The sequence below is a fragment of the Acartia tonsa genome, chromosome 4 (assembly GCF_053477335.1).
Source record: "Acartia tonsa isolate MP-2025a chromosome 4, ASM5347733v1, whole genome shotgun sequence".
Taxonomy (NCBI): Eukaryota; Metazoa; Arthropoda; class Copepoda; order Calanoida; family Acartiidae; genus Acartia; species Acartia tonsa.
In genome coordinates, this window is record NC_137263.1 from 41,868,353 (window position 1) to 41,894,375 (window position 26,023).

The 26,023-nt window shown below is 36.7% G+C and overlaps 2 protein-coding genes across 4 annotated transcripts in view; both read left to right on the forward strand.

Moving 5' to 3' along the window:
• Positions 1-1,040: 1,040 nt before the first annotated feature.
• On the forward strand, positions 1,041-17,645 carry LOC145317250 (uncharacterized). 2 transcript variants are annotated; one of them, XR_013878953.1, is made up of 9 exons: positions 1,041-1,179; positions 2,524-2,744; positions 2,865-3,463; positions 3,803-3,885; positions 4,455-7,870; positions 12,595-14,800; positions 15,388-15,535; positions 16,144-17,231; positions 17,496-17,645. XR_013878953.1 is itself a non-coding variant. In XM_080158243.1 (8 exons), the coding sequence occupies exons 2-8, from the start codon at positions 2,533-2,535 to the stop codon at positions 16,842-16,844; spliced, it is 7,365 nt and encodes a 2,454-aa protein (XP_080014369.1). In that variant the 5' UTR covers positions 1,041-1,179; positions 2,524-2,532; the 3' UTR covers positions 16,845-17,645. The 2 variants fall into 2 exon arrangements, 1 of the variants encoding a protein (XP_080014369.1); XM_080158243.1 differs by having other exon boundaries at positions 16,144-17,645.
• Positions 17,646-17,961: 316 nt separating this feature from the next.
• Positions 17,962-26,023, forward strand: part of LOC145317251 (helicase ARIP4) — a 38,719-nt gene continuing 30,657 nt past the window's right edge. Inside the window, exons 1-2 of one of the 2 annotated variants that reach the window (XM_080158244.1) lie at positions 17,965-18,040; positions 25,586-25,639. In XM_080158244.1, coding sequence (XP_080014370.1) covers positions 25,588-25,639 — 52 coding nt within the window. In that variant the 5' untranslated portion in view covers positions 17,965-18,040; positions 25,586-25,587. Of the gene's footprint in view, positions 18,041-25,585; positions 25,640-26,023 lie in introns of both variants that reach the window. The other variant, XM_080158245.1, reaches the window with a different exon arrangement.

The window sequence follows — 26,023 nt, forward strand, 5'->3', positions numbered from 1 at the left end:
GTGGAATAAAAGGGAAGGGAGAGAGGTAAATTCCAATAATGAAGGGGTAAGGAGATGGCGAAAGTTTCTGCAAAAAGTGGAAAGAGAAGTCAAAACAACTATCTGTATAGGACAAGTTCATTTTATAAATTAAAATAATCTAGTACAAAGATATGGGAGCCAAAAAATAATTTTAGTGGTACAAATTTTTACACCTTTTTAAGAATGAGATTTTTTTAAATAAATAATATACAATAATGAAGCAATTTTCATCAAAGTTTTAAAATGAAAATGGCTTCAGGTTACTCGGTTTAAAATGAGAGCGCGACCCATTCAAAGACGACATTGTTACTTATCATTCATCGAAATAGTTTATTTTCATAAAAAGTTATTTACTTTACATTAGAAATTAAATACAAATTACAAGGCTTTTAATTAAAATGTACTTATTCCACTTTATAAAGAAATATCTAGAAAGATGAATCAGGAAGAAAAACAAAGAAAATTATATTTGTTATACATTTTTATTAGGTATATATTTATGATTAAAACTGTTTTAAAATGTTAATTTGTTATTTGTAAAAAAAAAAGACTTAAAAGGAGAATAAAGTTTTAAAACAAGTGAAAAACAATTATATCATTGCTGCTTATAAAAAATGTAATTTTTTATTACAAAAAGACACTTTAAAAAAAAAAAAATTGGCAAAAAGGTTTCATTTTTTTTATTACAAAATCATGTACATACAAAACACATAGATAAATCATCTAATTGTTTCTAAAATCTGATTGAAAAGATGAAAATTAAGCCACGTCTAATATTTTCTCCCTCCTCACAGAGTCATAAATCAAAGGTCCAGGTCGTATAAGGATAAAATGTCTGTTTACTCTATTCCCAAAGTGTACACTCGGCATAGTCGTTCCGTAAAGCCCACTTCATAGTCCATACTGCTTTCCGCTTCAATTTATAAAACAGAAAGTGGCTAGCAGTGGTTAAAGATACGGATATCAGCTTTATGGCTGTTGATTTTTCCGCACACTTGTCTGTAATGTCTGTGCGTGTGTTCACATCTAGCCAAATCATGGCGACTATCCAAGTATTTTTTAATCAAGTGTTTTGTATACAATTTTAATGAGAAATGTGAGGAAAAACGCAAAGATGAGATGATTTAGTTCATCAAAATAAATTTGCTGTCATTATAGGTATATTTTTTACTCATAATAAAACTTTTTATTCTTATTTTTGTATAAAAAAAAATAACTTTTTTCTATTTTGACATCAAAGGGGGGGTAATTTTATTGGCGTATTTAGGGGGAATTTTTTTTTAATGTAAATAAATTATAAAATGACAAAATAGAATAAATAAGAAATAGGTACATAGTATTTAATTCTTTTTGTGGGTAAATTTAATTACACTAATTAAATCTATTGTTTATATAACAATAATTGCGTATATCTAGCTGTAAAGTTTTTGTTTAATGATACACATTTTTTTCGTTTTCTGTATGTACAAAGTATTAATTTGTAAGGCATAAATCTAAGTTTATTTTTAAAGGCTTTTTTGAAAACCTATTTGATAAATGAAATAATAACTGTAATTGCTATATTCATGAATATAATTCTTTATTTAAACTTGTTTTCCTTATGCGTTTGAATTAGCTTTTTAATATATGATAATAAGACCTTTATTTTATACGCAGTTGTTTTAAATGAATGACAGAATATTAAGTAACAAACATCAAAGACATTTTATATAAGGTGTATTACCTTCAATTACCTCATACGGGCGGGATTGCAGTCAAGGACCTTATCGACTTGATGTACTGTCCAGGTCCTGGTCCAGCAATCCAGGAGAACTAAGGGTGACTGGTACGCACCCTTTTCTGTCCAAATACCCAAGGATATTAGGTTAAGTAACATCCAACAGACAACCAACTCTCTGTGATGCACGACCTTTGTCTGAGAAGTCCCAACTGTGCATGGTAACGAGTTGCGCCTGTTTTGGGCCAAGGCATTCCCCCTACTCTAACTATTTATGTCGCGCATCTGACATAGCAGCAGTAGGAACCATTTTTAACGTCTTTAGTTATGACGCGGTGTTGGTCTGAGATTCGAACCTATCACCTTCCCGACGACGAGCGGATGCGCTACGTGTTGAGCCACGGTCGCGGGTTTATAAGGTGTATGAACTAACATACTAAAGCTAATGTAATGAAACTCACACAGAATTAGAGGGAGTTGAAATTCTGAAGTTACACACTTATTTGTTTTATATACCTGCTATTTGTCTAGTGTGCTTACAGATCCTTTTGTGTTTATAAAGCTCACATTAAGTTGTCCCTAAGAAAATTATCAAAATTGAGTAAGCAATAGCTAACTGACTTTTACTGGCTCACTGGCTTAAACTTCTACATAGAATACTAGCTTCCCAAGCTGACGATGTGAATTTTTGTAGAATATAAAATTGTCAAACAACCATTAAAAATCAAAAGAAGATCTCAATTTTTTCATCCAGAAGCCTAAAAACTTATTTCTTTTTGTTGTAGGTGTCCAGTATGGTTGACCGACAGAAGGAGCTGTACCACCAGCAGCTGGCGGCTCAGGCTGCCTGGCTGCGAAGCAGTGGCTACACTCAACACTCGGGATTTCCGTCTGGGGGCAGCCACGCCAATCCATCTGTGAACCCGTATGAAAACTTGATGCGGGCTTCTAATCTGCTGGGGAATGCAGCAAATAAAGATATGGCAAGATTCCCTTCTCCCTTTGGGTATGTAAATTTTTTTCTTAACTAAATGATTATGAAAGAACACTAAAATATATTCATTTAAAAACACTTTCTCAATTACCTTAGTATTTTACATAGCATTTTCATCGGCTATTTTTTCAGATTTCCCGGTCAATTTCCCCAGTTCGGGTATCAGCGGCCGCTGGCCGCCCACTCGTCACTGTCCTCAGCCAACATGAAAGCCAGCTCGAGCAACCCCTTAGCCGCTCACATGATGTCAAACCCATACCAATATCCAGCCAACTATTATGGCATGAATCCAAATTATTTGCACGGTGGAGAGTCGGGTAGTAGTGGGGTGGCAGCCGCGGCCGGAAGCGGAGCGGCTCTAGCAGCAATGAATAATTACGTGAATCGCTCTTCAGCGGCGTCAAGCAGTGATAGATTTAGACAACAGTTTGATACAAATTCATTAGAACGAGATTCGTCCCGTAGAGGAAGGGGTGGTCAAAGCAGTGGTGTTGCTGGCAGCAGCAGCAGTAGTTCACTTAACGGCGGCAGTGGAATGACTCCTGAGGCGAATGCGGCTTTCAATTTGCAGCAGCTGCAAGCTGCCTATAACCAAGCTGCTGCCTTAAATTCAAATGCCAGCCACAGCAGCAGTGGAGCAGATAGTGGGTCAAGCAATAAATCTTCTAGGCCTTCAAGCAGCTCTTACCCGAGCTATTTTCCTGGAAGCGCACAGTCAAGTTCACAACCAGGTGAATTGAAGATTAACTAACATTAAAATAAAATCATAATAGAAAGTTAATATAAAAGTTCTTAAACTTTTTAATTTCCCCATATCATTTACTTTTTAATCCTTACTTAATGATATTTTCGCCGTTTGTTTACAGTTCCACATTATTTGTATTGAGTTCCTTTGTATTTTAGGTTTATTTACAAAAGTGTTTCATCCGCATCCCCCCTTTTAATGTTTTCTTAATTCTTTAAAATTATTGTTAATAAACAAAGCTTACAAATACACAGAATAGTTATTAAGTGTAATAATAATATAATACTACCTATTGAATCTTTTTTAATTCTTTTTTTTTGTTAAGGCCAAGGTTTTGGGAGTAGCAATACAAGTGTGAGTGATATAAATGACCATATCGCTAAAGAAGTGATGAAAACATTTGGCGACAGGAAAGTTCAAAATCACCCAATTATAACCTATGGAGTTTATGTCATTTTTAAAAATCGTCCTTTCAAAACTTGTTAATATTATATTAAGGTTCCTACAGAAAGTATTTTTTGTTTGGAAGAAAAGTTTAAATATTATTTCATACCTTCATCCTTTATTGATTTTTAAATTGTAAATAGAAATATTTTTCCTTTTGTATATTGTTGTAGGAATATTTTATCTCATTCTCGCTTAATAGTAAACTGATTAAGTTACTTCCTCACATAAGAAAAGATCTTGTAGCTCTAGGGAGAATTTAAGATGTTTTATTACTTTTAAGTTTTAGGATGGTTTTAAGCTACATTCAGTCATCTTAATCCCTCTAAAAATACCCTCAATTCTAACAGATAGACCACTAGAAAAAATATAAATTAAGTGCATCCTTAGCTTCAATGTTTAACTAACTTGAAACTACATCTGAATGATATTAGGTTAAAATTGGAATAAGGTTTTTTTTTACTTGATGACATTTTGTTACTACAAATGAGTTCTTTTTTTATGTTAATTTGATAGTGAACTTTAAAAATTCTAGTTTAACGCCGCAACTACTAAGACAAATGCAGTTATCCTCGATGCAGCAAGAAGCAGCTGCAGCTTCACACAAATCTACGCCAGACCACTTGAAAGAGTCGAGGAAACCTTCAGCCTATCCCCCCGTAAGCGCTGTGGCTGCAATGAATCAAAGTGCAGGTGGAAATAATCAGAATAGATATAGCAATCAATATAGACAACCAGATATGAAATCAGGTTACGGCGGCCATCCACAGCATCAGCAACATCATCAGCACCAACTGCAGCAAGAGCAAGCTATGCGGGCCAGTGCAATGGCTGCGGCTGCTGCTGCAAGGGGCCACGCTGGTAGCTTAGCATCAGATCCTACGGCCGGAATTAATTCTTTTATGGAGTATTTGGGTGGAGCGTCTGGTTCAAGTTATGCGCCACAAGCCAATAAGAATACTAATCAAAGATCTGGTGGCAGCAGCAATAGTTCATCCTTGCAAGATTATCAAAATCCGTTGCCTCAACAGTATGGTAATCCCAGAGAGATGGTGGATAATTACTTTAAATCGCATGCAAGTATGGGACAGAGCTCTTCACCTAGCATGGGGTCAGTCACACAAAGGCAGCCACAACAACAATCTTCTGTTCAGCAAAGGGATTTGACGCCACAAAATTTGATGTCGGAGAACCAGAGGCTTGACAATTCTGTATCTAAGCATAATCAAAATCTTGACAATAATGGATATCAACATCACCAAAGTTTGCTACAACAACAACAACAGCATAATATGACCCAACAACAAATGGAACTTCAAAAGCAATCACAGCGCAACAAATTAATGTCTCAAAATGAAGCTGGTCATGCCCAGGCACCACAGCATTCTCCTATGCATTCCTTCCAGCAAAATGTGTCTCCTAGAAACTGCCACACATCACCTGGCCAGGCACAATCATCTTCCCAGCCCTCTCCAGCTGCTCATATATCTCCCATGGGTCCCTCACCGTCTCATCCCGGTCCGTCACCCTCCCAGACTGGGCCATCTCCAACTCATCCTGGTCCTTCTCCGTCACATCCTGGTCCTTCTCCCCACCCTGCCCCATCCCCGTCACAACCCTTACACTCGCCTTCACACACAGAAACACACCCAGGGCCTTCTCCCTCCCAACCTGGGCCATCGCCCACACATATGGGGCCATCGCCTTCACACACAGGGCCATCCATGTCGCATTCAGGACCTTCGCCTTCTCAACCAGGCCCATCTCCATTTTCTCCAGTAGAAAATGTGACGTCTCCAGCTCATATATCTCCATCTGCCGGGCAGTATTCGCCCAACAATGTTGACCCGAAAATGTCTCCCTATTCGCAGGCAGCATCGCCTTATTCTCAAGTGAGCACCAATAAAATGTCCCCATATTCGCAACCAAGTCCGCACATGTCTCCGTACTCTCAACCAAGTCCCCGGATGTCGCCGTATTCTGGTATGAGCCCATATTCGCAACACAGCCCTCAGATGCCTTCTTACTCGCAACCAAGCCCACAGATGCTTCCTTCATATTCTCAAACTAGTCCTAAAGTCAACAACTATTCTTCCGTGTCACCTGTGTACCACGGCAACCACTTGGGAGCGCCGCAAACATCTCCATCTTACCACCCTCGGCCGCCAAGTCCAATTAATACACTGCCTATTATCGAACCGAAAACAACAGAAAGTGTCTCTAAAAGTTCTCTAGATTTAAGGGCCTCTCCCGAGCCCCTCGCATCAGCTAAACCTATTATAAATGAGATTAGTTTGTCCAAGAAGTGTAGTAATGATTCCCCACGGCTCGACACTCCGCCTGGAATTGCACTGCCCCCTCAGCAAATAGAAGAAGAAAAAACTGTGCAAGAAGATAAATCTTTAAATTTTAAAGCAGATGATAAACCATTATCCCCTGAAATAGCTGAAGAGCCGATAAAAGAAGATAAAAAAGAGGATTCAGTGCCCCAACCTGAAACTGTTCAAAAAACAACAGCCACGCCAACAACAGTGACAACAACTTTAACAATGTCAACAACATCAACTACTACTACTACTACTACAGCAACAACCACAACTACAACCAGTACAACTTCTTCAAGTACACCATTAAGCAATTCAATTTCAAACATCTCCTCAATGACAAATAAGATAAAGTTATTGGAAAGCAAGATGCAGTCTGCTAAGAATAAGACAAGCAGTGATCGAAGTACTATTGAAGATAATTCTTTGAAAAAGTGGTGGAAGCCCCAGCAAATAGTGAAAGAAGCTGTTAAACCTTCGCCATCTAAACCTATACTGAGTCCAGGTCTTCCAGATAATGATGTTGACAGTGATTTTACTTCAACAAAGCTAACAAGTGATAATCAAAAAGAGAATTCTATTTCCTTAATAAACACAGACAATGAGGAGTCAAGTAAGAAAGATGAAGATTTTTCTATCTTTAAAATTGAACAGGATATAAACAGAGAAAGATCAATGTTGAAAACTGAACGAAAACACTTTAAAAAGTCATTACAAAAAGAAGCTGAAAAAAGCCAAGAATTATCCCAAGCTTCAACATCTTATTCCCTAGAATCGCCTGACGATTTGGATCTTTCACCTGTTTCTAAGAAAAAATGCGCATATTCTCCAGAGAAAAAATCCTCCAAATCTCCAGTTTCCAACGACAAGGAAAGCTTGGTGAATAAAAAGTCTTGTTCACCGCCTCCACCAGTGAATAGGAAATCTTCCTTACATTCGCCAGTTAAAAAGAGGCCACAATCCAGCCCAGCCCCTTATTCTAGTAGTAAAAAGTCCTCAAATTCACCAGTGGTAAACAAACCATCGACAGTGACAAGTAAAGCAATCAAATCAATATCCCAGCTGATAGCATCAAGCAAAGCGTCAGCGGCCAACAAGTCACGACCAAAGTCGCCTGTAGTTAGCAAAGCTTCGTTGAAAGAATCTGTTTTCAGAAGTAAATCTAAGGATAAATTGGACTACAATAGTAAGAATAACAGCAGTGAACGGGTGAAAGAGAGACGTAGCAGTAGTAGGTATGATTTTGACGCAAAATCAGAAGAAACAACTGCCAAAGAGATTAAGCACGGCAAGTTCAAATCAAAGCCTGGTGCTAATAGTAGCAATAATAACGGCTCGAACAGCCATGGACGTGCCAACAGTCCGGCCCCTAATCTGGACAGAATGGAGGTCCGTAACAGCGGTATACCCGGTCCTGGTGCGGTTACATGGAAACGCAAATCTGTGGATGATTCACCCGGCAGCCTGGCGGGCAACGGGTCAGCTGGTAGTCAGCTGCACAAGAACAAGCGACGCAAGGTGGAGCGCCCACAGCAAGATTACAATCAGCCACAGAGTGATAGTTCAAAAATGGACAGTTTTGGGGATTTTGATGATGTTTACCAATTTGATGAGAAAGATGCAAGGTACCTATTGATTTTATTTTTTTGATTAACAAGGTCAATTATGTCTAGGTAGCGCAGCTTTATTCGTATAAGATTTAATATACCTATTTGTCTGTCTGTTTATAGCAAGTTATGATATGATTTACTAGCAGTAAAGTATTGATTATACATATAAGGGGGGGGGGGGCGTAATGACATAAGCTCTTAAACCGTGAGCAAAATGGTCTAAATATTGAGCTAGACCCTTCAAACTTGGTATATAAGCCTAGTCCTATAGGTATTACATCTAAATGGCAGAAAAATCCAAAAATTTTTATTTTTAGGTTAGGTTAGGTAAGAAAAACCCTGCGGAAATGGGGTTTATAGACTTTTTTTGGTCTATTTTGATGTGGAAACTTGCCTTAAATTGTTTTTTTCTTAGGGTTTTAACTTAAATACACTGTATCTATTCATATGGACATTATTTAAGATGATTCAGCAAGTCGGGGACCGACCCCAGGGGGCTAGGTGGGTGGCCTGCAGGGGTTAAGTTCATTTTTCCCAATATATTTGTTGTGATACATCAAATTATAGGTTTTTTAGGTCAAGGAACTCAAATTCAGAGCTAAAATAAGCATTAGACTAATCTGAAGCTAGCCCCAGCGGGCTAGGTTGGTGGCCCGCAGGGGTTAAGTACATTTTTTCTAATATATATCTTGTTATATATCAAACTATAGGTTTTTTAGGTCAAGAAACTCAAATTCTGAGCGAAAATTAGCATTAGACTGACCTGAAGCTAACCCCCCCGGGCTAGGTTGGTTTTCTGCAGGGCTTAAGAGCATTTACCTAACCTAACCTAGAAACTTACTTATATTTTTACAGATTTTTTTCTTGAATAAACTGTGTCTATTAATGAAGACTTTATTTAAGATGATCCAGCAAGTCGGGGACCAACCCCAGCGGGCTAGGTGGGTGGCCCGCAGGGGTTAAGTGCATTTTCCCCAATATATATGATGTGATACATCAAATGATATGTTTTTTAGGTCAGTTAACTCAAATTCAGAGCTAAAATAAGCATTAGAATAATCTGAAGCTAACCCCAGCGGGCTAGCTTGGTTGCCACAGGGCTTAAGTGCATTTTACCTTAGCTAACCTAGAAACTTACATTTATTATTTTTTTTAGGTTTTTTTCTAGAAAAACTGCCCATTCATGAGGACCTTATTTCAGATGATTCAGCAAGTCGAAAACCGACACTGCGGGCTAGGTGGGTGGCCTGCAGGGGTTAAGTGCATTTTTCCCAATATATATGTTGTGATAAATCCATTATATGTTTTTTAGGTCAAAGAACTCAAATTCAGAGCTGAAATAAGTATTAGACTAATCTGAAGCTAACCCCAGCGGGCTAGATAGGTAACCCACAGGGCTTAAGTGCATTTTACCTAACCTAACCTAGAAACTTACATTTAATATTTTTTTTTTAGGTTTTTTTTTCAAATAAACTGTCCATTCATGAGGACCTTATTTCAGATGATCCAGCAAGTCGAAGACCAACCCCAGCGGGCTAGGTGGGTGTCCCTCAGGGGTTAAATGCATTTTTTTTTAAGGAATGTGTTGTTATACATCCAACTATAAGTTTTTAAGATCAAGAAACTCAAATTTACAGCTAATAAAAGCATCAGACTAATCTGAAGCTAGCCCCAGCGGGCTAGGTGGGTTGACTGCAAGTCTTAAGTGCATTTTACCTAACCTAACCTAAAACCTTACTTGTTTTTTTATGGTTTTTTTCTGGAATAAACTGTGTGTGTCTATTTATTAGAACATTATTTAAGATTTAAGACCCCAGCAGGCTAGTTGCGTGGCCCGCAGGGGTTAAGTGCATTTTTAGTTGTCATACATAAAATTATAGGTTTTTTAGGTCCAGAAATTCAAAGGGGTAGTTTCACGAAATGCATTTGAACTTAATTTAGTGAACTGCATATTTTTTCCTGGTTAATTGGTTAAACTACTTTTATATTGCATATATTTGAAAGAATTTCAATTTTGATAGTACAATGTTAGCGGTGGAAGAATTTAATATGCTAATAGGATACAATTTTTTAATTTAATGTATACCACATAACACGAAAAAACTAGCATCAGGTTGCTATTGTGTTTTTTTTTAGCTCCAAATTGACTTTAAAAACCTATAGTTTGATGTATAACAACACATAATTTGGAAAATTTACCCCTGCAGGCCACCCACCTAATCCGCGGAGGTTAGCCTTAGGTCAGTCTAATGCTTAAAACAGCTCTGAATTTGAGTTTCTTGACATAAAAAACCTATAATTTGATGTATGACAACACATACTTTAGAAAAAATGCACTACACCCCTGTGGGCCACCCACCTAGCTCGCTGGGTTCGGTCCCCAACTTGCTGGATTATCTAAAATAATGTCCTCATTAATAGACACAGTTTATTCAAGGAAAAAAAAACAAAAAGAATAAGTAAGTTTCTAGGTTAGGTTAGGTAAAATGCACATAAGTCCTGTGGAAAATCTACCTAGCCCGCAGGGGTTAGCTTCAGGTAAGTCTTATGCCAATTTTAGCTCTGAATTTGAGTTTCTTGACCTTAATAACCTTTATTTTGATATATAACAAGATCTATATTGGAAATAATGCATTTAACCCCTGCGGGCCACCAACCTAGCCCGCTGGGGCTAGTTTCAGATTAGTCTTATGCTAATTCTAGCTCTGAATTTGAGTTAACTGACCTAAAAAACTTATAATTTGATGTATCGCAACATATGTATTGGGAAAAATGCACTTAACCCCTGCGGGCCACCCACCTAGCCCGCTGGGGTCGGTCCCCGACTTGCTGGATCATCTTAAATAAAGTCCTCATTAATAGACACAGTTTATTCAAGAAAAAAACCTGTAAAAATATAAGCAAGTTTTTAGGTTAGGTTAGGTAAATGCTCTTAAGCCCTGCAGATAACCAACCTAGCCCCCGGGGGTTAGCTTCAGGTCAGTCTAATGCTAATTTTCGCTCAGAATTTGAGTTTCTTGACCTAAAAAACCTATAGTTTGATATATAACAAGATATATATTAGAAAAAATGTACTTAACCCCTGCGGGCCACCAACCTAGCCCGCTGGGGCTAGCTTCAAAATAGTCTAATGCTTATTTTAGCTCTGAATTTGAGTTCCTTGACCTAAAAAACCTATAATTTGATGTATCACAACAAATATATTGGGAAAAATGAACTTAACCCCTGCGGGCCACCCACCTAGCCCCCTGGGGTCGGTCCCCGACTTGCTGAATCATTTTAAATAATGTCCATATGAATAGATACAATGTATTTAAGTTAAAACCTTAAGAAAAAACAATTTAAGGCAAGTTTCCACATCAAAATAGACCAAAAAAAGCCTAAAAACCCCATTTCCGCAGGGTTTTTCTTACCTAACCTAACCTAAAAATAATAATTTTTGGATTTTTTTGTAATTTAGATGTAATACCTATAGGACTAAGCTTATATACCAAGTTTGAAGGGTCTAGCTCAATATTTAGACCATTTTGCTCACGGTTTAAGAGCTTATGTCATTACGACCCCCCCCCCCCCCCTTTGATACATTTACCTTTACCTCTTAAAGTCAAAGTTGACTGTCCTATGGCCAGATATTATATATTCATTCTTTTACACATATTTATATTTACAAGTTTCATACATAATATTTACAGGGTAGGTATGGCAATAAGATAGATACTGGATGCGATAGTTAAATTCTTTTTAGATTTTTCTATGCAATATGAGCCAACTATTTAATTTGTGTTTACGAAACGTCTTTCATTTTATTATTATAAGTATTTTGTTTGATTATTTGGCGATTTAAAAAAGGTAACTTGCGTCTTTTCTAATATGTACTTACTAGCGGCACGCCCTTAGAGGACTCGAGGGGCACTTTTGATTATAATTTGAGTTAAAAAAAAATGTGGGTCATTTTCCCCAAAAATTGTTATTAACCCTCTCAGGACCTATGAGAAGCTTCACGTTCACTGTAAATAAAAATCGGCTTAATGGTTACCGAGATAGACAGATACAGTTCCTGTTACTGTTATATTAGGATTTACTTTGAACTATTTAACGTAAAATAAGAGGGGAGGGGTTACTGCAACCATCTCGTAATCAATGAGTAAATGGAACTTAGAATTCGAATTTCCATCTGAAATTTTGCATGAGTAATCCTTGGTAGGTCTTTTTTCTCTAAATCGAACAAAAAGTTGGAAAAGTAATGGCTAACGGCTCAGCCGTTTAGCCGTTTTTTGTCTATTTTCCGGGCAAATTCATCATTAATTACATAGAAATAAACTTTTTAAAACATATTTTTGGTTTAATTCATGTTAAATGATAGCAATAACCATTTTTAGTACCTACAGCTACCGGCTAGAACTGTTTGATAGCGTTTTGGAGCGGCAAAAAGGATTATGTGGAGATAGGTTTCGTGACTAGTTTGTCCTGAAGATAGCCAAGATGGCAAAACGGCTAATCCGCCAGCCGTTAGCTGTTACTTTTCCCACTTTTTGTTCGATTTAGGGAAAATAGACCTACCAAGGATTACTCATGCAAAATTTCAGATGGAAATTCGAATTTAAGTGCCATTTTCTCATTGATTACGAGATAGTTGCATTAACAACCCCCCCCCCCCCATTGTAATAAAGTTGTGTACGATTAAGGTGTACATTTTTTTTGCAATTTGACGGAATGATATTGACATCTTTTCTGTTAAGGTTAAGTCCGAAGAAAGACCCCAAGAACCGTTCCAGTAAATACCCTGTGTACAAATACAAGCGAGACCTAATGAACCGTGATGCAGACGCCCACACCCCGCCACCTGTTCCCGCCGCCAGTCCCCCTCCGCCTCAATCGACGCCAAAATCAGAACCGCTATTGCCGCCATCAAATCATAAAGTACTAAGCAAGCACCAGCAAAATAAACAGCCGCTAAAATCTGAAGCTAAGGTGGAAAAGTCCGAGGTGACGACCGATGAAGACTTATTGCGGCAAAGCTTAATAGATTCTAAGTTAGGTCTTCATGGTGCTGACAAGTACATGAAGAAGAAAAATAAAAGGCCCCGTCAGGAACAGTGGTCTCTACAGGATGATGAGTATAAAAGCAATTCCACCAGTAAACCATCTAAAAAATATGATTCCAAAGAAAAAGAAGATGAGAAAATGGATATTGATACAGAAGATGTCAAAGAAGAAATTAAAGAGCCTGCCATTGTTAAAAACAAGAAATTATCTCGGGATCCATTTTATGACGATGATAATCAAATATCCAGTGATGATATTAAGAAGGAAGCAAAAGTTTCTGTTGATAAGTGGTATCAAGCATTCGGTGCTAGCAGCAGCAATGCTAGCAATGCAAATGTTCCTCCTACTTGCATTGACAAGGAAAAAGAGACATACAAACCAGAAAAGAAAGAAGTTAAAAGGAAAGAAGAAAAACCAGTCAATGATGATGAATATATTTCTGATGATATTAATGATATCAATTTAGACATTAAACCTGATACTTCGTTCCTGGAAATACCACCTGAGGTTCGCAGAAAGACACGGCCCAACTTTGGTGGACTCAAACATTTCAGCTCTGACTGGAATCGGCAAGTGCGTCGTCACCACGACCGTTGCAGGTTGCCCAAACAGCTTGATTCAAGTAGTAATTTAAGTCCAAAAGCGTTGGCGGGGGCTGGTGAAGCCACATTGAGAAAGAGCTATGAAGACTATGCTAGAAAAGATATGGTGTCGCCGCCTCATCTACAAACCCTGGAACGAGAACGTCTTGAGGCCAAAGCATACACGAGCGTGTCATCAACAGATGACTCGGAGATTAAAGGAGAGCTGCCCTCTATTGTAGAAACAATCTTGATGAACCGCAAAAAGCTGCGGCAGAGCATGAAAATGGGACGCATGTACCAGATACCTTTCATGAAGGAGAAGAAAATGCGTATGCGCATGCGTAAAGCTGCTTCTCAGGCGTCTGCTGCAGATAGTAACCTGGGACTCTTCCTTACTCCTGGTTTACCGTTGCTGACGGAAGATACCAAGGAAGTGCTACTTGGTGGCAATCAGACTTCTTCTGCCACGTCCTTTGGCAATTTTAGACCATATACTCTTAACAAGTATTTGGACTACGGAGGAGAGGTTGATAAGCCAAAATATTTCATGTACGGTGAGCCTGAAGTGTTTGACTCAAAAACCAGAAGCAAGGCCAATGAGAAGGTTTTTGGCCCGACAATTACTGAAATTTTTGGTCGAGATATCCCAAGCAAATCAACTGATAAGAAACTTTCATCAGCTAAAAAGGACGTTAAGAAACCTAAGAAATCTGATGTCAAAGCGTCAACTAGTTCAGAGCCCCCTTCTCGTGCTCCAACCCCGCCTGTTCCGGGTAAAGCTTCCCTAGAGCTCCTAGAAAGATTAAAGGGTAAGGCCTCCTCAACCCCCAAATCTTTGCCCCAAGATGATCTCTTTGCTTTCTCACAAGAAGTTGGTGAACCGACAGAAGAAGAAAACAACCTGCAATCTGAATTGGGTAGTTTTGCTTTGGATTTGTTGGAAACCAATCCATCCTGGCAGAACCAGGTAACCATCCAGAATCTGGTTGTCTGGGAGCCCATTGAACCCCTACCATTATCAGTCAAAAAGAAACGGCCAAAGAAAAAACGAAGTCGCAAGTCAGGCCTCGACTTTACTCCGTCCGCCAAGCGCAAATTGGCCCACCGGGTCGGTGGGTCATGCGACGCCTCGCGCGCCAGTTCTCCATTGGGTGGGGAGGAGGAGAATGAGGTGCACGAAATCACCTACACTTTGGACCAGGTTGTTCAGGAGTCGATGCGCTGGGTGGTGGACAAACGAGCTGGTGAAACAATTCTGCAGAGAGCGGCCAAACAGGGATATCCTGATGTTATTGCTTATGCTCTCGGGATGCAGGTATGTTTATTTTTATTTTTTTTGTAAAAGAAAAATACTAGGTATCTATAATACAAAGTAGAACGATGTCTGTGTGTCTGGTTTTTTTTTGTTTGTTTGTTTGTAGCGAAGGATCTCGCTAACCGCTGAACCGATCGGGTTCTCCTTTACAGGGTAGCTTCTCATAGGTCACGGGAAGGTTTATAACTATTTTCTTAGGGGGTGGGACACCCCACACCCTCAAAAAAAATTAAAATACCCCCACCCCAAAAAAAAAAATTTTTTTCTTAAAACTAAAATTAAAATAGTCAGGTCGACTACCCCCCTTCCCCCCATAAAAAAAAATTCCTCCCCTCCCCCCCAAAAATTTTTTTTTTAGATTTATTTTTTAAAATCAAACCTCTAGAGACAAAGCCCCTAGAGGCTAGGGGCGAAGCCGCTAATTTTTATTATAAAGGATGAGATTTTTTTTTTTTGGGGGGGGGGCAAATAAGATGTTTTGCGACGGTGAAAAATAGAATTTCCTGTTATAAACTAAAAAATATATCATATGTTTTTTTATCAATTCAAGATTGTAATTTGTTTAGGTTATATTTTTTATAATTCAGGGCTTAACTGTGAAAGAAAAAGATTTTGCTGGCTTCGTGCCTTTAGACAAAGCTGCCTTGAAAGGCCACCACGAGGCTGTGAGAACTCTACTTAGGTTTGGGGCAGATCCGTCTTCAGGCATCAAGGGAACAAAAGCAATTCATGATGGTAAGTTTTTTTTAAGTGTAGGATTTTTATCAGCAAAAGTTTAATGATGAGGGGATAATCTGTATACGAGTAAAATTGCAGTATCCAAACATTTCAACCAATATTTTTTTAGTTGGGGTTAGGGGAAGGATTTGTTTAGCTTTTTGTTCAGTATTCGAAAGTATATGAACTTGTTTTTAAATAAAAATTGACTTTGAGAAAGAAAGAAATATTACAAATTAAAGACGCAGGCATGACTAAAATATAATATCAATTTAAATCAATAAACCTATTTATTTGAATTTAATCAAGTCATAAAAGAGAAAGTTTAAGATACAACTACAATTAGAATTAAAATTACTATAACAATAAACTACATAAATTCTAATAAGTTCTGCTCATGTAACCATGAATAGATGGATCGGTCTACTTTGCTTAAAATAGATTGAACAAAGCTATCCTGGATACCTTTAAACTTATATGACCAAAAAAATTATAAATTAATAAAAATTGTGTAACGTTACAGAGCTGTGGAGATTTAGAACTTTGATAGAAATAGCTATTACAAGACATTTTTTAGGTATTAGTTTAGACATTTTGAATTGTTTTGAAATCATTTTTATTTTTAGCTGTTGAAAGTGGAAGCTTGGAAACAGTTTATTTGTTGCTCGGATTTGGAGCGGATCCTTTACACCACAATTACAGCGGAAGTATGCCCATTGACCTGGCCAACATGACCGGTGATAAGCGGATGCAGCACTACCTCACAAACCTGCTAGCCGACCTGCACGGCAAGCCCCCGCCTCCGGCCAGAGGTGCCTTCGCCGCCCTTGCCGCGCCACAGTCGGTTATACGGTGGAATGTATCCGATCATCCCGAATTCCATCAACCTGAAAAAGATGCAAAGTTTATGGCGATGTCTTCGCGGGACCAGACAGACACTAGTGCAAAAACCGCGAGCGACGACGAGTCCGACAACGAGAGCTTGCCCACCGACCTTGAGGATCTCATGTTTGAGGTGTCCGCCCATCCGCTGCCGACAGAGTTCAAGCTGCAGGACCGCGACGGCGATTTTGTGATGTACCGCGAGCTTAAAGACTTTGCAAAGAAGTTTGGCCATCACAAGAGCGACATCCGCGAAAAGTGCTACATAATCGAGCTGAAAAAGTCCGAGTTTCTGCGGACAGCGCGCTGCAAAGCTATCGATAGGAAAATCAACCTTGAGGTGAAGTTCCACGAGCGCGAAGATGAGGACTCAATCATTCTTGTGCGCGTGGACAAGTTTGTGCGCAAGATATACAATTCTGACCGAGTAGCAATCCCAAGATAGTATAATGCTACCTACCCTCGGTCACACAAACCCAGACAAATACCCGAATCGACCACTGCTGCTGATTTATTATTACATGATGATAACAAAGATACAAATATTAAACACTCACGTGATAACTATAGAAAAGAAAACGTTGATGAAACCAAAACAAGATTATCCCCAGATAAGATGTACATAGGTAGACAAGTTCGAGTCCGGCTAGAAAAATGGACTTGGTGCAAAATTATCAAACACGTTAAATTAGTTTAAAACAAAGTTGATGATTAAACTTTAGAATTTTATATAAATGTTTATTTGTATGCTGAAGTACAAAATCTTTTTTTTCTTCTTATTTGTTTGATTGTTATATATGACTATGTATTTGGACGCGCTGTTTTACAAAAAGTATAGATAATATAAATGATTGTTTTATTTTAGCTGCATGTATGAATCTGTTAATATTTAGTAATATTTAATGCTTAAACTAACCTTAGGCAAAATTTTTATGTTGATTATGTTTTAGATTTTGCTTAGTGATCCTAAAAAAAACTTTAACAATGAGCATAATTAAGTGCATCACCTTCTCTATTGATGCCATAATGTTTTTATGTTTTATTATTTAATTTTACTAATATATATATAATATTTATTTTGCGCGTCCAATCTAAGACTGATTCAATATTATTTTCTACACTGTAAAGTTATTATATCACCTGATCTATACATTAATATTATTATTTTAATTATTATTATTATTACATACATGCATAAACCTACTAGTAACTAAATGGTTAATTTAATAAACATTAGAAATAATCATTGTATTGAGTATTTTAATTTGTTATTTTTTCACTTTGTATGTTTTGTTTTGTTGTATTACCTAATTTGATAAAAATATCTCTATAATTTTCATTTCCGTTTTTCGTACTAAACATTTTAAAAGAAGATTTTAATTTTTTCCCTAGGATTTAAAGATTAGACACTGTCCCTTCCCACATTTTTTCATCCTTAATTTGTTAAGTTGGACGATTTTTTCTAATATTTTTTGCTTTACAGTTAGATGCCAAAAAAAAATAATTTTCTTGAATTTTACTAACATATTTTATTTGTACATTGAATTAACTGTTATACAATTATTGCAGATAAATATAATAAATTTAGGTTTCTATAGGATATGAACAAAAAATGTAAAGGAATACGGTAAAATATCTCAGGTATTTTTGTTTGTTTTTTAGTAGCGTAGCTACTCTTTGACATGTGAATATCCGTCAAGTCATAATTCGCAAGGAGTTGAACTTAACTGACTACAATTACATTGACAATCCTCATTTACAAATACTGAAGATATTTGCTACTTAAAGTAGGTAATATCCATAACAATTCTAATTACAGAATCATCAAATCATATACATATACATTTTTGTCAAAATAAAGACCTAAATTATCTAGATGTTTTAAATATACTTTCGGACTTTCTGGTTAACCATCATATAGTTGCTACGCTTTTTAAATTGTACCTAACCTTTGAAGGAACCATTTACCACGTCCGAAATCGATAGGACAATTTTACCATGGTCAAATTAACGATAAGAATTATTTGTTTGGTGGGGGGAGAGATTAATTTACCGTCCATTGTACTATTGAGGACTAGTCTTTTTATTTTGAATGGGGGGGGGGGGGGTATCATTTGAGAATGGTATATTGGCTCGTGAGTAATATTCTCCCCCCGACCCTCCAAATGTTTACCGCAGGGGTGAAATTTATATGGAGGGGGGAGGGTAAAAACAAATTCACCTGATTTTTAAAAATTAAGGCATAAAATCAAAATCACCCCCCCCCCCTCCCCTCTTGGGGTTCAATCCCTGATTTTGTATACAGGAGAGCTGTGCATACATTGTTTGGCACAGGTGGCACATTTATGTTTTCTATACAGTTGCATAATCATAACAAGGATGTAAATGTTCATGAGCAGTGTGTTTTAGTACTACTAATGGAATTGCATAACATGCTTTTATTTTGTAGGGTTTAAGTGGATTTATGTATGTTCTTGTGTCCAGTAAGATTTTTCGTTGAAGTTTCAAATTTTATGGGAAGGTTTGTAATGGTTTTTATTTTTTGTCCACCCCAATTCCCCAGTAAAAAAATAATTCAAATATTTATGGGCAGTCAAAACAGCTAATGTACATAATTTACATTATATGAAATAAATTAGAAATTAATTAATCATTCAGGACAATTGTCCGTGGATAGAAAATTTATTGGCCAACAGTATACAGGCAATAATCTTGTGATTTCAATATCTTATACAAATATTTATAATACAATACGATACATTTTGTTCAGTTAATTTATCAAAACTGGTTTTAATCCAGCAGAAATAAATCTAAATTTTAAGATTTAAATCTTGGGATGGTTGAAGCTTTTGTTTCTGCCTCTTCAAATATAAAGCCACTAGATGATAGGACTGTAGCCACTTGTATTATTAAGCCTATGATTTCAATAACTACTGAACCGATTAAGTTCTCAATTTTAAGGAATCTTACTATAAGTTTAAGTCCATTTACCGACCCCTTCCTCCAACTTCGAATACGTAACTCCTAGATGTCAGGTACGCATCCGTTGTGTTGTATCTCTCAATAGTAAATAAATGAAAGTTCTATAACTCAGTAATATTTCCTAGTTATATAATTCCAGGCACGTTGGAATATAATCTAGAGTTGCATAATCTTTAAAAAGGATGGCTCAGGAACTGCACAAAAGGATTAAGTATTATAATTTTTATGTAATAAAAATTTATATCTTGATAATCAGCAAAATGGTCATCTAAGGCTCTGAAACGGCCTGGCCTGATTTCAAAAGGAACCCGCGCGGCTGTAGCTAAGTCCGTGGCGCATCCGCTTGTCGTTGGGAGGGTGTTAGGTTCGAACCTCATCATAATTAAAAGACGTTAAATGTTATACCTACTGTTGTTTTTTTTAGATCCGCAATATCTATAGTGAGAGTAGGGGAAATGCCTATGCCCAAAACAAACGCAACTTTTTACCATACACATTTAGGACTTCCAGACTGCCATAGATTTGTTGTAAGTGCCTTGGGACCTAATATAAAGGTCTGACCATATGTTGTTAGTAACTGTACCCGGTGATAGTATATCAAAATATTTACCTTGGAACAAATGAGTATTTATTTGTAGATATTAAACAAAAATATGTTTTAAAAATTAGTAAAGCTTCTAGTTACATACGCTGAAAACAAGTTTTAAAAGAGGGAATATGCTTTTTAACCGTGTATGCCAAAACTACCCATGCCATTTAATGACACTTGAAATAGTTGAAGCAACATGATGTAGTCATATCAATTATCATATAATATTTTTTACCTGCCAATTGTGTTGCTATAGTCAGGGTTGGAGGGAACATTATACTGCTTATTGCACTGGTCCCCAAAGTTTTATGATTAGAAACTTTATTGAATTTTGATTGGTTTGTTCATAAAGTTGAGTGTCCAAACGTTTCAATTACTAATTGTAATCTACAGAAGGGGTAATTTTGTGTATCATAATTCGGGATGTGTTGTACAATGTACATTAATTAATTGGCCATTGTCTTTTCCATCATTAGGACCCCTATAATAATAGTCAACGTTTTTTAAAAAACAAGGATGACAACATCCATAAAAACGAAGCTCTGAAACGATATGAGAGACGAACATTAACTTTTGTTGAGTGTCAGAACTAAATATACAAAATATGAAATTAAAAGATTTGACAAAATTATACGTTTTGTTGCAAAACTTCTTAAATACAGAATTCTGTTTAAGGACATACTGACATTTTTAATACTTGATTATAGAGATGCTTCGCTCATAATATTGTACCTTATTGTAATATGAATCAGTAATCAAAAAATCAGATCGATCGGATGATTTTATCACATAAAAAATTTTTATTAAAAAAGTACAAAAATGAACATGTTTAAAATGGACGTACGGACATTCTGGTAACGATTATAGAGTTGCTACGCTTTCTAAGTCGTACCTAACTACTACAGGAATCACCATGCAAAGTTTGAAATCGATAGGACATTTCTAACATGTCTAAATTAACGAATAAAAGCTAACTATCTCGGACGGACGTACAGACGTACGGACGGACCGACCCTAATTATAGACAAGCTTCGCTTTTAAAAATATACTGGGTTAATCCTCCTTAATATGCACGGCGAGATGCGGGGTTTCCTCAACTGCATTCATGATAAACAGACGATATTTTTTGTGAAGTTTCTTCTGTATATTTTAATCCTTTATGAGATGTCACTAGCGGCTTCGCCCCTAGCCTCTAGGGGCTTTGCCCCAAGAGGTTTGATCAACCTAATTTTTCGTATTTAGATTTAAAAAGAAAAATTTAAAAAAAAAAAAAAAATTTTTTTGGGGGGGGGGTTGGGGGTGTCCCACCCCCCAAGAAAATAGCTTAAAACCATCACAGGACCAGTAGGTATATTCCCTGAAGAGTAGAGCCCAATCGGTTCAGTGGTTACTGAGATCTTAAGCTTCAGACGGACAGACAGATGGACAGACATCTTTCTACTTTGTATTATAGATAGTTAATTAAGGTCATAAAAAGAAAACGAAGTTGTGGGTTTCGTCGCATTTTCACAGTAGTTTTTGAAAGGTTGTTTTAGATTAGGTTAGGTTAGGTAAATGTTAATGATTACCCCGCAGGGTTAATGCCGCCCCCCCCCCCCGGTGCTAGAAATAGGAGAAAAGCTACTTTTAAATACGCCGAAACCCGAAACTTCTTTTTCTGTCCATGATTCAGACATTTCTGTGATTATAGCTAGATAGGTGGATAGTTTTTTAGTAGCCAAGCTACTCTATAATTCGAAATGTCCGTCTGTCCGTCCAAGACAGAAAGGGGAAACGTGATTTTCTCGGCTCCTATAAAAGATAGAGAGCTGAAATTTTTAGGGATTAATTATGTTAACAGTCTTCATATTTTCACCAAGTTTCATTAAGATTCGTCAGTTGGTTGGGGTACTAGATCGATTCCTACATTTTTAAGTTTTCATGATTTTCTCAACTCCTCTTCAACATAGACGGTTGAAATTTTCAGGGATTGAATACTTTCATATTAGGCATACCTTTATCAAGTTTTATTGAGATTTGCTTATTGGTTGGGGTTAGCTAGACCCCTCAAACTTGGTATATAAGCCTAGTCCTACAGGTATTACATCAAAATGGCAAATTAGGTTAGGTAAGAAAAACCCTGCGGAAATGGGGTTTTTAGCCTTTTTTTGGTCTATTTTGATGTGGAAACTTACCTTAAATTGCCTTTTCTTAGGGTTTTAACATAAATATACTGTGTCTATTCATAATGACATTATTTAAGATGATTCAGCAAGTCGGGGACCGACCCCAGGGGGCTAGGTGGGTGGGTTAAGTGCATTTCCCCCAATATATATGTTGTGATACATCAAATGATATGTTTTTTAGTTCAAAGAACTCAAATTCAGAGCTAAAATAAGCATTAAAATAATCTGAAGCTAACTCCAGCGGGCTAGGTGGGTTGCCCACAGGGCTTAAGTGCATTTGACCTAACCTAACCTAGAAACTTACATTTAATATTTTTTTTAGGTTTTTTTTCTAGAATAAACTGTCCATTCATGAGGACCTTATTTCAGATGATCCAGCAAGTCGAAGACCGACCCCAGCGGGCTAGGTGGGTGGCCCGCAGGGGTTAAATGCATTTTTTTTAAAAGTATGTGTTGTCATACATCCAACTATATGTTTTAAAGGTCAAGAACTCAAATTCAGAGCTGAAATAAGCATTAGACTAATCTGAAGCTAACCCCAGCGGGATAGGTGGGTTGCCCACAGGGCTTAAGTGCATTTGACCTAACCTAACCTAGAAACTTATATTTAATATTTTTTTTAAGGTTTTTTTCTCAAATAAACTGTCCATTCATGAGGACCTCATTTCAGATGATCCAGCAAGTCGAAGACCGACCCCAGCGGGCTAGGGGGGTGTCCCTCTGGGGTTAAATGCATTTTTTTAAAAGTATGTGTTGTCATACATCCAACTATAGGTTTTTTAGGTGAAGAAACTCAAATTTACAGCTAATAAAAGCATCAGACTAATCTGAAGCTAGCCCCAGCGGGCTAGGTGGGTTGCCTGCAAGTCTTAATGTCCTCATTAATAGACACAGTTATTTCAAGGAAAAAACAAAAAGAATAAGTAAGTTTCTAGGTTAGGTTAGGTTAGGTAAAACGCACATAAGCCCTGTGGAAAATCTACCTAGCCCGCGGGGGTTAGCTTCAGGTAAGTCTTATGCCAATTTTAGCTCTGAATTTGAGTTTCTTGACCTTAAAAACCTATATTTTGATATATAACAAGATACATATTGGAAAAAAATGCATTTAACCCCCTGCGGGCCACCAACCTAGCCCGCTGGGGCTAGCTTCAGATTAGTCTTATGCTAATTCTAGCTCTGAATTTGAGTTAACTGACCTAAAAAACGTATAATTTGATGTATCGCAACATATATATTGGGAAAAATGCACTTAACCCCTGCGGGCCACTCACCTAGCCCGCTGGGGTCGGTCCCCGACTTGCTGGATCATCTTAAATAAAGTCCTCAATAATAGACACAGTTTATTTAAGAAAAAAACCTGTGAAAATATAAGTAAGTTTCTAGGTTATGTTAGGTAAATGCTTTTAAGCCCAGTGGAAAATCTACCTAGCCCGGGGGGGTTAGCTTCAGGTTAGTCTAATGCTAATTAACCTAATTTTCGCTCAGAATTTGAGTTTCTTGACCTAAATAACCTATGTTTTAATATATAACAAGATATATATTGGAAAAAATGCACTTAACCCCTGCGGGCCACCAACCTAGCCAGCTGGGGCTAGCTTCAGATTAGTCTAATGCTTATTTTATTTCTGAGTTTGAGTTCCTTGGCCTAAAAAACCTATAATTTGTTGTATCACAACATATATATTGGGAAAAATGCACTTAACCCCTGCGGGCCACCCACCTAGCCCCCTTAGGTCGGTCCCCGGCTTGCTGAATCATCTTAAATAATGTCCATATGAATAGATACAGTGTATTTAAGTTAAAACCAAAGAAAACACAATTTCAGGCAAGTTTCCACATCAAAAAAGACCAAAAAAGCCTAAAAACCCCATTTCCACAGGGTATTTTTTTACCTAACCTAACCTAAAAATAAAATTTTTGGATTTTTTGCCATTTAGATGTAATACCTATAGGACCAGGCTTATATACCAAGTTTGAAGGGTCTAGCTAAATATTTAGACCATTTTGCTCACGGTTTAAGAACTTATGTCATTACGCCCCCCCCCCCCCCCCCCCTTTTCTTTACTCCTATATTAGATAGACGGCTGATATTTTTAGGGATTAAATAATTTCACAATTTACATATCCCCACAAAGTTTCATTAAGATTTGGTAATTTGCTGAGGTGCTAGATCGATTCCTAGATTTCACGTTATAAATCTTATAAGGTTTCGTGATTTTTTAGTTTAATGTTTTTTTTTATGAAACTGCAATAAAGTTAATTTTTTCCGGATATCCATCCATAATATTTGTGCTTCGCTACTTAGGATGTTGTCATACTTGTTTGTCTTTATTTTATGCTTTAATTTTGCTATTTTAAATCTAGTTTTGTTATCTAAACGTTTTAGAATTAAATTTTAAAAGATCAATATTTTGTTTTGTTTAATTTCAGAATTTTTGAGTTCACGTTTATGTATCTATATTATACTGTACACATTCTCAACTATTGGTTGAATGTAATTACTTTTTCTAATCTATCAGTCCGTATTTGCAATTATATCACTCTAAATTCTATCCTATTTGTTTGGTGAAAATTATTAGCCTTAATACTCGGTTCCATAAGAATTATAATTATATAATTCCATTTCATAAAAAAGGGAAAATCTAGGGGGGGCCGGAGAGAAGTCTTAGGAGCAAAAAAGGAGGGGGGTATATGTAAATGGGATGTTTGCTCGCTGCTCGGGGTGGACGTACGAAGGAACGACAGCTTTAGGTATTAGTGTTATATAACTCTGTACACAAACCCGTGTCGAGGGGGTCTTTCCTTTACATTCGATATTGCGTAAGTTTTACAGAGCCTTGTCCACTCCCCCTTTTCTCTCTTCTTTCTCTTTTCTCCTCATAAACATACCGCCTCTAATTTTATATAAGATAGCGAGGGTAACTTTATTTACTACCTATTTTAACTTTAAAAAATTAATTTTAACAACTTTTTTGTTCTAAATTATTTGTTTAAAACTTTATGATTTTTTAGTTTTGTTTAAAAGACGTTTTTTTGTATGAGAAACATGATAGAGAGGTATTTTTGTGTGAGGGGGAATGTTGGAGGTTCTAGCAGAAAAGGGAGGTAAACATCACTGGAAGAGAAAGGGCACACACCACACAAACACACACACGCATCAAGTTTACATTTACTTACAGACTACAGTGTTATAGATTCTGCTCTAATCAGATCATCACTGGAAAGGCCTAGGACAATATTTTCACAGCGCCTGAAATAACAGGCCTTTAGGCTTTTTATTCTGATATTGTAGTGTTTGTTATAGAAAAATACAAATAAATCAGCTGTTTTTGATCTAAGTGAACAAAAAAACCAAGAATTGTATGAAAATGTAATATAACAGCTACTATAGAAAGTGATAGAACAAAGTTAATAATAATAACAGTGTCCTATTTATAATCATTTTTATAGTTATGGTGTCTGCAATGACGGATTTGAACTCTGCACCCTCGGACCCAAACACAAGTATGTTTATTTTTATTCCATCTTTTTTTGTATTATACAGGAATTTTATTTTTATTTATACAACAACTACATACTTTTATATAAGATACAAAAACAGATGACTGTTTATTTCTCCTTAATAGAGTGAGTCCTGTATAAAAGGGTAGGAGATCTTCACATCATTATTATTGAGTATCTTTAAACTTAGATATCATAATCCTTTAAGGTATTTGTTAAGTTTTTATATAATATACATAGTTAATTAATTTTCATTAACCTAGTTTTGAAGATTAATTTATGTGAAATTCAAATATTTTGTACATTAATATCATACTTTAAACATTATTTCTGAGTACTTTTGACTAGATTTGATGTATTTTGAATATCTGCTTTTGAAAGTATTGT